General features: G+C 32.2%; 2 protein-coding genes across 2 annotated transcripts; both read left to right on the top strand.

The window, feature by feature from the left end:
* Positions 1-5,061: 5,061 nt before the first annotated feature.
* On the top strand, positions 5,062-5,475 carry LOC109120712 (uncharacterized mitochondrial protein AtMg00240-like). The gene has a single exon (XM_019214727.1). It carries the CDS (start codon positions 5,062-5,064, stop codon positions 5,473-5,475), a length of 414 nt encoding a protein of 137 aa, XP_019070272.1.
* A 2,578-nt stretch (positions 5,476-8,053) lies between these two features.
* Positions 8,054-8,958, top strand: LOC101244203 (uncharacterized). Its single transcript, XM_004243637.5, has one exon. The coding sequence runs from the start codon at positions 8,287-8,289 to the stop codon at positions 8,800-8,802; it is 516 nt and encodes a 171-aa protein (XP_004243685.1). The 5' UTR covers positions 8,054-8,286; the 3' UTR covers positions 8,803-8,958.
* Positions 8,959-14,040: the final 5,082 nt, after the last annotated feature.

The raw sequence follows: 14,040 nt of genomic DNA, 5'->3' as shown, positions 1-14,040 counted from the left end.
AGATTTGACTATCTCCTCACATTTTTTTTATTTTGAAAAAAAAAATTGTCTTTTGAGCTGTTCATTTTAAGAGGTGTCATTAAGTTGATCTTATATGTGTGAGACGTCTATTTTACTTCATTGAGTTGTCCATACCCAAAATGTGATATGTCTTGTTTTAGGCTTTGAATATAGCAAGGAATACCATTTGCATATTCCATCATGTTCATATTGTGCATTTTCTACTGATAATCTTTCAGATTCTTTGCAGCACTCATCATCCACAAGGGGAACTACGTTTGACCTGATTCCTGCTCCAACGGGATACGTAGGCGCCACAACGGCTCGGTCATATACCCAGTAAGATTTTCATTTCTCTTCATAATTAAAATTGGGACAGAATTTTTGAGAGGATCTCAAAAATTCATTTGAAGTGGAACATTATCGAGACATCCACCTCGTTACAGTGGAACATTATCGAGCCGTCCACCTCGTTACAGTTGGAACATTATCGAGCCATCCACCTCGTTACAGTTGGAACATTATCGAGACATCCACCTCGTTACAGTTGGAACATTATCGAGCCATCCACCTCGTTACAGTTGGAACATTATCGATCCATCCAAGCCTCGTTAAAAATCATGCATCACGAAAATCATGCATCGCGGGAAGATATACATGCCCCGCAGAAGATCATGCATCGAGAGTTAATATTCATGCATTGAGAGTCAATTCATGCATCGAGAGTTAATTCATGCATTGCGAGTTAATATTCATGCATTGCGAGTCAATATTCCTGCATCGCGAGAAGATTTCATACCTCGCAGATAATTCATGCATCGCGAGAAGATTCCATACCTCGCAAAAAATTCATGCATTACGAGTTCATATTCATGCATAGAGAGTCAATTCATGCATCGAGAGTTAATTTATTCATTGCGAGTTAATATTCATGCATTGCGAGTCAATATTCCTGCATCGTGAGAAGATTTCATACCTCGCAGATAATTCATGCATCGCGAGAAGATTCTATGCCTCGCAGAAAATTCATGCATCGCGAGAAGATTTCATGCCTCGCAGAAAATTCATGCATTGTGAGTTCATATTCATGCATCGAGAGTCAATTCATGCATCGAGAGTTAATTCATGCATTGCGAGTTAATATTCATGCATTGCGAGTCAATATTCCTGTATCGCGAGAAGATTTCATACCTCGCAGATAATTCATGCATCGCGAGAAGATTCTATACCTCGCAGAAAATTCATGCATCGCGAGAAGATTTCATGCATCGCGAGAAGATTTCATGCCTCGCAGAAAATTCATGCATTGCGAGTTCATATTCATGCATTGAGACTCAATTCATGCATCGAGAGTTAATTCATGCATTGCGAGTTAATATTCATGCATTGCGAGTCAATATTCCTGCATCGCGAGAAGATTTCATACCTCGCAGATAATTCATGCATCGCGAGAAGATTCCATACCTCGCAGAAAATTCATGCATCGCGAGAAGATTTCATACCTCGCAGAAAATTCATGCATAGCGAGTTCATATTCATGCATCGAGAGTCAATTCATGCATCGAGAGTTAATTCATGCATTGCGAGTTAATATTCATGCATTGCGAGTCAATATTCCTGCATCGCGAGAAGATTTCATACCTCGCAGATAATTCATGCATCGCGAGAAGATTCCATACCTCGCAGAAAATTCATGCATCGCGAGAAGATCCCATCCCTCGCAAAATTTTATGCATCGCGAAAAGATTCCATCCCTCGCAAAATTGGCGCATCGCGGGAAGATATTCATGCCCTACAAGCAATCATGCACTGCCAGAAAAAGAATCGTGCATCTCAAAGGAAATTTTTATCCCTCAACCTCAACTGACGTAAAATGTGGAGGAGAGAGATTAAGTGTCGACACGGTGGAAGACGCTGTCTCCCATTTAAATTGTATTTTTAAGCTGACGAGCTTTAGCTTGGTCTTTGTCAAAAGCATTCGAAAGGATGAGTTTCTTCAAAAAAAAAATCAAAAAAAAAAGTTTCTTCAAAAAAAAAACAAAAAAAACAGGTGCAAACTACTTCAACAAACACGCAACGCATCATAGAACCTTTTGGAGACAGGTTTGGAATTGACTTCCACCACATGGAACCGCACTTCTCTACAAAGGTCATGTTTTCCGTCAAAATTGGGTTTGTCAATTTTCGTTGTCCACGATTTCTTTCATCAATCATACACAACGAAAGGGACAGCTGTTGACACCCAATTTTGGCCTAACATTTTTAAAAAATTCATAATTTTGGGCCACAACGTTAACCCCGTCATTTGAGCCTATTTCGAGTTTTATTTAGCTTGTTAACTAGGTCAAAAAGGGGGGGGGGATTTTGAGAAAAAAAGAAAGGGAGCCGCAGCCCCCTCTCCTCTCTTTCTCCTCCCAGTTGCTCCCAGCCGAGCCCCTTCTCCCTTCTTCTCTCCATCTCCTAGCCGCCAGCCCCTCCCCTCTTCCCCTTTCCTTCCAGCCGACATTCCCTCTCCCTCTTCCTTCCCTCTTCCTCTTCTCTCTTCCTCCAAACACCACCCAGCCGCCTTCCTCTCTCCTTCTTCCTTCTCCCTCATAGCCCCCTTCTTCCCTCTCCCGGCAGCCGCTTCTCTCTCCCTTCCTCCTCTCCTTCTTTCCGTCAGCCACCTCTCCTCCTCCCCTCGCCTCTTCTACTCTCTCCAACCATTTCCAGCAACCAAAACCCCCCTCGATTTCCAGCAAACAGCCAACAAACCCACGAGTTTCCTCCACCAAACAATAACAAAGTCGACGAGCTTCGAAAGCTCTGGCAAAACAATCACAACACTCTTTCGTTTTTCCCCTTTTTCCGGTGAAAGAATCACCGGAAACAACCTCAAATGTCCAGTCCCTTCCCCTCTCCCCTTTCACGATTTTTCTCTTATTTTTTTTGCAGGTAACCTGCTGCCATTCAAATGAGCTCCAAGCTCCGGCGAAGCTCCGAACGGACGCCAGATCTTAGACAGCTTCAAGATGGAACAACACTAAAATTTCCAAGTCGTGCTGCATTGATCTCAACGAACCCACAACGGTGGAAGCCATTTACAACAGTTGGAAATGCAAAACTCCGGCGAAACCTCACTGTTTGTTTCCATTATTCCTTTTTATTTCATTATTTACTATTATTGTTTTCTTTATCAATTTTTGTTATTACTGATATTTAGTAGTGTTTTTGTTACGTGTGCAACCTTGTTTGAATACTTATTCTAGTGAGCTTCTTATATTTGTTTTATTTATTTTATACTTTGTTTTGCTAAATTTTTTTTTTTGAGTATGTCAATTAGGTTTGGTTCTTTTATTTGCTTTTGTTTTGTAAGCGATTTCTATAGAAATACTTACTGTAACATTTGTAAAGATGCTACTGTAAATTTCTAGAATATGTTAGTATTGTATTTTAGTTTTATTTTATTCTTGTTCTTTTTCTTATTTTTCATTTTTGTCCTTTGTTTACTTCAATTTTACTTATGTTTTATTTATTATATGAGTTGTTGCTCTATTTCTATCAATTATCTTGCTAGTCTCTGTTTTTTTAATTATTTTGAATATTGTTTGTTAGTGGTTGCATATTATATTTTTTTTAAAACTTTATTTTGATAATCTCGTATGATTTTGTGTTGAAATAGTGTTAAATGGGCCGATGAAAAATCTATCCGCCGGGTTTAGAGGCCTCCCCATTTTAAAAGACGGAAATCTAATTCAAGTTTATATATATTTTTAGTTATTGAAATTGGCCGATGAAGAAATCACCGTCGATTTCCAAGGCCTTCCATGTTAATAAGACGGATTTTTATTTTTAGTTATTATTTGGTTTATTCAATTTTAATTATATTTATTCTTTACTAACACTTTTACTAAGTGTGTTTACAGGTACCCGGAGGTGCTTTTCCTTTTATTTCATTATTGTAAATATTGACGTTAGGCAAACCTTAGGCCGATAATTATTATTTTATTTTATTGTGCATATTGAATGTTTATTATACTTGTACATTATTTTATATTCTTCCTCAATTTGAAAAAAAAATGAATTCAGCCGGGAACCACATTTGTGGATTCCGAAGGGTGCCTAACCCCTTCCCTTCGGAATAACTTGAACCCCTTATCTAGAATCAATTTGGTTTCGTAGATTAATAATTGGTTTCCTAGTTTTCCTAAAATTAGGCGGCGACTCTTTTCAAAATTCGTTTATTATTAAAACTTTGTTAAAATTGAATCAATTAATTATTTTCGAGTTGCCGCGACGTTTCGCCCTATTTTAACAGAGTAGGGATGTAAACACTCAGATCCTAGATGGATTTCAGCTATGTAAGAAGAGATCCAAGCACTTGAGGCAAATAAAACATGGCTTATAGTACCCTTACCTTCTCACAAGAAACCTATTGGTTGTAAATGGGTTTATAAGGTAAAGTTTAAGGCTGATGGTACAGTGGAGAGATATAAGGCTAGATTGGTTGCCAAAGGTTACAATCAGAGGGAAGGTCTTGATTATCAAGATGCATTCTCACCTGTTGTGAAGATGGTCACAGTGAGAAGTGTTTTATCAATTGTTGCAGCCTCTCATTGGCATATACATCATATAGATGTGTATAATGCTTTTTTACAAGGTAATTTGAATGAAGAAGTTTATATGTCTTTGCCTGAAGGTTTTTCTAGCCAGGGGGAGACTTCAGGAATGGTATATAGGCTAGTAAAATCATTATATGGATTGAAACAAACAAGTAGACAATGGAATGTCAAATTGACTGATGCATTATTTGATCTTAGTTTTATTCAGACCAGCCTAGATCATTCATTATTCATAAAGAGACATCATACACAAATTGTAGTGATTTTGGTACATGTAGATGATATGTTGATAGCTGGTAATGATTTAGTGTTAATAGAGCACACCAAACAAGAGTTACCTGCTAGATTCAAGATTAAGGATCTTGAAATTTTGAGATATTTCCTTGGCATAGAGTTCAGCAGATAAGATAAAGGCATACTAATGAACCAAAGGAAATATTCTTTGGAATTGATAAAAGAGATGGGATTGACTGGAGCTAAATCATCTTGGACACCACTGGACATCAACTTGAAGTTAACAAATACATTGCTAGATGAAGTTATGAATGTTACAGATGATCATCTGTTGGCAGACAAAGGTACATACCAAATATTGATTGGAAGATTATCATATTTGACACTAACTAGGCCTGACACTGGGTTTGCAGTACAAACTTTAAGTCAGATTTTGCAGTGTCCAAAGAAATCACACATGAAAGCAACCCTCAAGGTGGTAAGATACATAAAAAGAGAACCTGTAATGGGAGTTTTGATGAGCAGCAAGAAAGACAGGGAATTAATAGCCTTCTGTGGTGCAGATTGGGCTGCATGTCCAAATACAAGAAGATCAGTGACAGGGTTTTTAATCAAACATGGAGAGTCTTTGATTTCTTGAAAGTCAAAGAAACAAACGACTGTATCAAGGAGTTCAGCCGGATCAGAGTATAGAAGCATGGCTTCTACTATATCAAAATTGGTTTCGATCATTGCATTATACAAAGAGTTAAGGGAAGAAATACATCTACATGTAAAACTCTTGTGTGATAGCAAAGCAGCTTTACAGATAGCAGCAAATCCAGTTTATCACGAAAGAACAAAACATATTGAAGTTGACAGCCATTTCATCAGAGAAAAGATACAAAATGGTGTTGGTTCAGACACTATGTCTGAGGACACAAGATCAGCAAGCAGACATTATGACAAAGGGGTTGGCAAGAGCACAACATGAACATTTGGTTTCCAAGTTGGGAGTTTTGAATGTATTCACACCCACCAGCTTGAGGGAGAGTAATGAGAAAGGAGCTGTTACTTAAGTGACTCGAGTTAGTTATAACAAATAACAGTTAGGAAAATCTGTTAGATTAGTTAGTTGCTAATACTTCAATTAATTGACAGTTGTCCATATGATTAAAGTTGTAAACCCTATATAAAGTAGAAGATTAGTTAGTATTTGTATTCATTCAATTAATTGTAATCTTTTCTAGTGAGAGAAAATTGAAGATGATTTTTTTCTAGAATCTTCTTCATTATGTTCAAGTGTTCAATTCTATTGTTTCAACATTATTTGAACTAGTTGATAGGCTTCAATGGAGGATTTGGGTTAGTTTGATGGATTAAAAAAAGTCTATTATTTAAAAAAATGAGGTTTTAATGATATGGCATGCAACTTTAGAGATAATGCGGTTTTTGAAGTGTTAAGTATATTTAGAGGAAAATAGTAAAAGTTGTGTGATATTTTAGTTCTAAAATAAACAAAAATGATATTTAAAGACAATTTCCTAAATTTGAGTGATCATTTAGGAGATTGGTTCAAAAAGAATGATTCATTTCCTAAGTTTGGCAATATTTTAATTTTAGTTTTTCATGTGACATTTTTAAGATAATAAAAATAAAGGTTTGACATATTCGATATAATTTTAATATAGAGTTACAAAATTGAAAAGGCTTTCTCTTTTTTACTTTTATTAAATCAAGCTAGACCATTCTTTTTTAAATAAAAAATATATATTTACTATTTATAAAGTTATAAATCATTTTATTTATTTATAGAAATATGACATTTTACCTAGAATAATGTATCAACACAAACATATGTATACTACGGAAAAGGGTCTAAAATATCCTTGAATTATTGAAAATGATACAAAATTACCCTTCATCCACCTATTGGCTCCAAAATGCCCTTCTCATCTACCTATTGGCTCCAAAATACCCTTGTCATTCACCTTTGAGTTCAAAATTGACCACTTATTTAAATTTTTAAAAAATTAAACTCTTTAAATATTTTTTAAAATATTTGGCTTTTAACTATTGGTTATAGTTTAATTTATTAATATAATTCATAAACGAACCCACTACTCACTCATTACTAACTAAACTCCGCTCAATTAATAATCCAATTATAATATCAAAATCATCATAAACACTACTAAAACACAATGAAATTATAGATTCCTGAAAAATGACATCCAAAATTATTTGAGTCCAAACCAAAACCCCAATTAAATTTAGGTTGAGCCGCTTATTTAGGAGGACACTTTCAATAGAATTCTCTTTCAAGATTTAATTAGAAATTTATGATTAAAGGTAAAGAAGTAATACATCCCGAATTAATTCATGCACTTTTTTTAAAATATATTTTTATAAATATTTATGATTTGTTTTGAAACATTTAATATATTATTTTGAAGAAAACTGACCTATGAAGTAACATCACATAATTGAGACGTAAGAGTAATTAAGATGAACATAGTCAGACTTTTAAGTTTATCGGTAATTTTTATTTAGAGACTTAAATGTATGATAATTTACTTCTATAGATATTTTTACCTCAAATTTTTAAAAACACTCAATTGGCAGTAGCTTTTTTGTTGTTGCATTAATAATGTGACGGGTTTATTAATTTGAAGGGGTTTAATTAGTAATGGGTGGATAGAGGATTAATTTATAAATTATACTAATAAGTTAAATTATAACAAATAGTTTAGCGCCACGTATTTAAAAAAATATTTAAATAGTTTAAATTTAAAATCGTTAAATAAGTGGTTAATTTTAAACCAAAAGGTGGTTGATAAGGGTGTTTTGGAGTCAATAGGTGGATGAAAATGATATTTTTGGAGCCAATAGGTGGATGAAGGGTAATTTTATATCATTTTCAATACTTTAAGGATATTTTAAGCCCTTTTCCGTGTGACGAGATCATAAAAGGATTAGTTTTATTTTTGATATAGTGAACAATAAAAGTGATTAGAGGACAAGTACTCCTTTTTTTTCATTAACTAAAAGTTGTTGCCTTGCACGTGTTACCAAATATGATGTTGTATAATACTATAATAATACGTTCTCTTTTTTATATGAATTAGTTTGATTTAATATAAAATTTTAAAAAATGATAAAAATTTTATAATCCGAAATAAGTCATAGATTTTTGTATAATTTTTAAAAGATAAACATATTAAAGTTGAATTGTTACTTGATAAAGAAATATATTTTTTTTAAAAAAAAATCATATAAAATGGATGGAGTATATATAATTGGAATATAATGGATCTACCTTAGCATCTTCAGTGACGATTCCCAGCATCTAATCTCAGATGCTTCTCTAAATTCTCTTATCCTACGGCTCACATTGATCCTTCTATTCCTTTATATACATTTCATTGAGAAATGGAAAGACAATACGCATTCTAATTATAACAAATTAAAGATGAACGGAATACTCGAATCTCCGGTTGAAGCTCTTGCTTTCAATTACTGGAGCTTCGATGTTGTTTGGACGTGGATTGCTGCCGTTGTTACCGCCGCGATTACCTTCTGGAAGATCAAATCATCTTCTTCAACGTTGCCCACACCAGAACCAGCATTGCTAACACTAGCTTCATCGCAGGTAGAATTAATGCGACTATCAACAGAGAGAACTTGTTCAACGCCGGCTAGTGCTGTGATGCTGTTCGATGATGCTTTTTTGGTGAAAGAGGAAGGAACAAAAGGGAAAGTCACGGTGTATTTTAATCCAGAGGATGAGGATGAATGTAACGGCGATGATCAGGAATTAGGAGAGGAGGACAAAAACGACGGCGTAGAGTGGTTTGAGAATTGGGAGAAATTGTTGAAATTGAGAAAAGGGGAAAGGGGATGGTATTGTTACCAGGATATGAAGCTAATTAACGGCAGCATAGTTAGATTGTGGGACGGCTCAAAAAATAGTTATTATCTCTGTTAGTGTTTTGTAGTATTGAAAAAACTTAGATAGTAATAACAGTACTCAAATTCATAGCATGTGAATATTATTCTACTCTTTTCCCATGTTTTGTAGTATTAATATCTAAGTATTGATGATAAAAAAAAACTGCATTTTTGGGCGATTTTTCGATATTCATTCATCTTCTATATTTTATGGAAATATTGGTTGGTATTTCGCATTGAGTTTGTTTTCTACATCTGTTCATGTTAAAACTCACAATGAATAACGTGTTAAAACAGGTAATATCGGTTAGTTGTGGTTGTAAATTGTTGAATCAAAATTGGCAACTTCATCTTTATGCGTTTAAATGTATAGATTTTTAATTACTACACTCATTTCATTAAAAAGAATAATCTAGTTTGACTTGATATAAAAAAAAATTGAATCTAATAGTCGTGAATTAAAGTTATATCAAATGTACAAAATTGTCATTTAATCTTGCGGTCTTAAATATGTAGAAAGTTGAAATTAAAATATTACCAAAAAAATCATTTTTTTCGAAACAAACTAAAAGAAAAGGGGATCAATTTTTTTAAATGAATAGAGTATTAACTACGGAAAATGAACCATATTGTGATTGAAGTACAAATTGCGGCTAAGGTGCACTGCAAAATAGTAACCGTTGCAGAGTCAGGATTTTTAATAAGAAATTCGTAGAATAGATACGTGAATAACTGATGAGGTTTGATATCTATTATATATACATAAAAGTTATTTTAGTTATATATAAAGAATATAATTTTTCGCCTAAAGAACCATTGGTATAAGATGGATCCGCCCCATCTCTGTCTGCTTTCATTCCCATCTCTGTCTGCTTTCATTTTCTAATATCTTTTGTGGCTATTCAAGGTGATAAAATAAATTTTTTAAATGATGAAAATTATATCCACAAATGGCAGCCATGAAAATTAATTATTTTTTGGTTCTTCTTTTTGTAGTGTGATAGGAACTGCTGTCAAACAATACTTCAAGATAGTTGGATCGAAATGAAATCAGCTGAGAACAGAATTAGATACCACCACATCAAAATTAATTTATCTTTAGCGACGATAACTAAATTACTCTAAATATACTTTTTAGGGACAATTAACATTTTTTTGAAAATATCTGTAAAGGCTATTATGAGATTAGACCCAATGCTCTTTTGTTACTGTTGTATATGCAAAATGCTCAAAAAAATTGAAAGAGAAAAGTTGTGGCTCTGTAAGATAATAAAAAATTCATGTGAAGTGCACAGACCACAGTAGCACAGATTCTATAGAGTTAATTTATTTTCATAATTTACTATCCAAATTTAGATATTTTTTCTGAAATTACTGGCTCCGTTATTATATATATATAAATGTAAGTAAATACAATACAAATAGTGTAAATAAGTTTTAAACATCGTTTTAAAATTACTTTTAAATATTCTTTTTTCGACTTTAATCAAATATGCAGTCGCCTACATAGATTTATATTACAACAGTACTATTTTGGTTATTACAATATTAGTAATGATGGTAGGGTAACAATTATATATTAGAAAATATTAAAGAATTGGAGTTTGTTAAATAAATCCAAGAGTAGATATGCGAATATCCAATTAAAGAAGCCAAATTAGATATTCAAACATTTCTCACCACAGACTTGTGAGTTGTGGTGCATGTCATCTATTCTATGTTACGTATCATCTTATGTATACAAGACGAAAAAACTTTATTTTGTGTGTTACATAACTAACTTCTTTTTTAACTATCTCATAAGTCAAACTTGTGTGATTAAAAATATGAGTAAATTTTAAGTTTTATCAAACATAAAAATCATATTAGCGTTATTATAGTTTTGCTATTCGCCTTGAGCATCTGATTTGTATAAATTGTCTGCATCTCATTTCTCTAAAATTGCAGAGATTATATATGTATGTATATCAATTAGATAATTATATATATGTAACTAATATGTATATGTATCAGTAATTATGTTTGTATATAGCAAGTAAGAAGAAAGACAAAAAGAGAGTTGGGCACGGGAAGACTTGTATTTGTACAATTACAAGTGTATCAGGCGAAGAGATATATATTTGTCTTTGTATACAACTCTCTCACACACTTTACACAAACATAATTTATACATTTGTGTTTGTATACAGTGAGAGAGGGCGAGCCAAAGAGTGGTGAGCGAGATTCAGGGGAGAATGACGAAAAATTGTTGTGAATTGTATTAAATGAAATTGTAGCTATTGTGTTTATTTTAGGGACAAGGGTTTGAAAACTATCACAACTTTGGCCGATTTTGCGATTGTGATATTAAACTTTCATGAGGACCTATTACCTCCCTTAACTATTTCATAGTGTATTTTTTATACCATAAACTACTTAATAGTGTATTTTAAAGGTATATATGTGCCCAAGTGGACACTTTACTATTTATATTTGGGCAACTTTCACATATAGCAAATAAAATTTTCATATTTGTATGTTATAGCAAAGTTTGCATAATTGCGCTTCATAGCAAACATAAAAAGTATATAATTCGCTATACATATACAGTGAAGCAAATTGTATAAAATGAAGTTTATAAAACAAGAAAGAGAAAGACAATTGGGCAGAGAACTGTATAAAAACGAAGTGTATATAACGAATTGTATTATTATAAGTGTATAGAACGATTATATACAATTTAAATTTGTATAAAATGAGAAAGAAAGAAAGACAAAAGAAACTTGACAAGGAATATACAATTGAATCGAATTGTATAAAACGAGAAAGAGAGAAATTAGATACGATTTGAAAATTGTATAAAACGAGAAAGAGAGAAAGACAAAAAAAACTGGGCAGAGGAGTATTTTTATTGTATAATTATAAGTGTATAGGACGAAAATATATGTATTTACATGTGTATATACAATTTTCTCACACTTTATACAAACAGAAACGCAATTTATACATTTCGCTTCTGTTTGTATAAGTGAGAAAGGTGAGGGTGGCGAGCACGATTTGGGAGAGTGGCGAGAGAGATCTGGAAGAGGGGAGAGAGGGGAACAAAAATATATGTATTTATATAATTTTCTCTGCTTTATACAATTAGAAACAATTTTTTTACACTTGTGTTTGTATAAAAAGTGAGGAACGAGTGAGAGATTGGAGGAGAGTGGCGAGCGAGATATTTGGGAGAGAGACGCCTGACAATTTTTTGCAAATGTTTGCTATGGAGCACAATTAAGTCAAACTCTAACTACTCCATTTATCTTAGGTTATTAGTTTGCTATTATATACAATTTTCCCTTTATAATTTTGCATTATTTTTATGTGTACGTGGACAAATATATATGTTTAAAATACGATATAACATAGTCTAGGGAGGTAATAGTCCTCATAAAAGTTTAGTATCGGAAAAACAAATTTAACCTAAATTAAAATATTTTCAGACCCTTATCCCTTTATATTAAATTAATAATTTGCCCTAATACACAATTTTCCCTTACAAAATCTTGCATAATTAATATTAATCGTATAATATATAAAATAAAGTTTATCATGAAACAAACGGTAGACTCAAAAATCAATAAGTCAATTCAGAATTCATTGATTTTTTCCTTCGGGCCTAAATAATGAATCATCGTGCTGCTTCCTTGTTCTAACAATATTTGTTCACTATACAAAAACTAAATGTTCAATAATACTTGTCCACTTTATAAAATTTATAGATAATTCTATATTTAGTTCTTAGTTTAACTTATCATTAATTATAGTCATTTTTCTATTACACTTTTCAATATATTATATTTATTATATTCAAAAGGTGATATAGTAAAATTATCTTTCTGTTTATAGTTTCTTAAGAAATGTGTCAAGTCAATGATGAACAATTATTGTTGGACCGGGAGTACTTTCTATTTGATTCTCTCAAAGTTATGTTCGATTCTCAAGATAGAAGCTTAAATAGTTTACAATTATTTAATTGTCATGTTACAATTTTTGAAAGTCGGTCAATTTGGTTAATTTTAAAGTTAAATTAGATAATATTAATTCGATATTTTAAACAAAAAATTTAATAGTAATGGTACGAAAATACTATAAAATCTCATATTATATATCACTATGATGACAAAATAATTACAAAATGCCATTCAAATTTATTTTTATTTGACTTTAAAAAAGGAAAATATGATAATTAATAATGAACGAAGTAATATGAATAAATGATGTGTGAAAAAAAAAGACCAAAATAACGTGCATGCCAAAAAATTGTATTGAGCGCACTAAATATAAGATTGGCCAAATGTTAAAGGGAATAACTTATGGGATGAAATGCTCAAAATAATCCCTCATCTTTAGGTTTAAAGTGATTTTTGAGTTTTTATATGGAGTACTAATAGTCCCTTATGTTTATAATATTGGTGTACTTTTGTTTAATCCTAAAATGTTGCCTATTTTTTAACATTAATTTTGTCTAAAATTTCATATAAGAAATGTCCAGTCGTCTTTTTATATATTTAATAGAAATAATAATTCCATCTGAGAGAAGGTTATAAGAAAAACAAATTGTTTTGTTCATTAAAATATTACTGCAGCTAAACTAAGAACACCCCTACATATGACTTTGCAGGAAAAGAAAAAATTATACTATTGCGCGTGAAATTATCGTGATAAACCTCTCGACTGTACGTACAATACAATTTCTACTAAACAAAATAAAGTGTTTTTCTTCTCTCATTCTTTGACATGGAGTTGTTATTTCTACTAAATATATAAAATGACGATTGAACATTTCATACATAGGCTATGAATAAATTAATGAAAAAAATAGATAAAATTTTGAAGGAGGACAAAAAATACACAAATGTCACTAACATGAGGAATTATTAATGTTTTATATGAAACTCAAAAATCATTTTGAGCCTTAACCAAAAGTAAAGGGACTATTTTGATACTTTCCTCTGTATAAGGCACTAATAGGGATTGAGATGGCGCAGAATTGAGATACTTTGGCGACACATTCAACACGTGATTGTAGTTGGCATATTGGTCCATTTCAATATTGAGTTTTTCCCTTAATTACGTGCACCAAACATTATCAACCCCAAATACATTTTGTGGTACCAATTTGTATCTTCATGCACGATTCCCATCATCTAATTCAATATCCTCTCTCACCCTAATCTGATCCCTAATATATACACCCTATGTTAATTAATTAATTCGAATTTATTTTTATTATAATAAATTATAAATT

The sequence above is a fragment of the Solanum lycopersicum genome, chromosome 7, assembly GCF_036512215.1.
Source record: "Solanum lycopersicum chromosome 7, SLM_r2.1".
NCBI lineage: Eukaryota > Viridiplantae > Streptophyta > Magnoliopsida > Solanales > Solanaceae > Solanum > Solanum lycopersicum.
Note: the sequence above shows the minus strand (reverse complement) of the source record. Positions and strands in the feature narration are given on the sequence as shown.

What these genes read in the sequence shown, in the direction of transcription:
- LOC109120712 (XM_019214727.1), top strand. Translation starts at nt 5,062, where the DNA reads ATGGGATTGACTGGAGCTAAATCATCTTGGACACCACTGGACATCAAC.
- LOC101244203 (XM_004243637.5), top strand. Translation starts at nt 8,287, where the DNA reads ATGAACGGAATACTCGAATCTCCGGTTGAAGCTCTTGCTTTCAATTAC.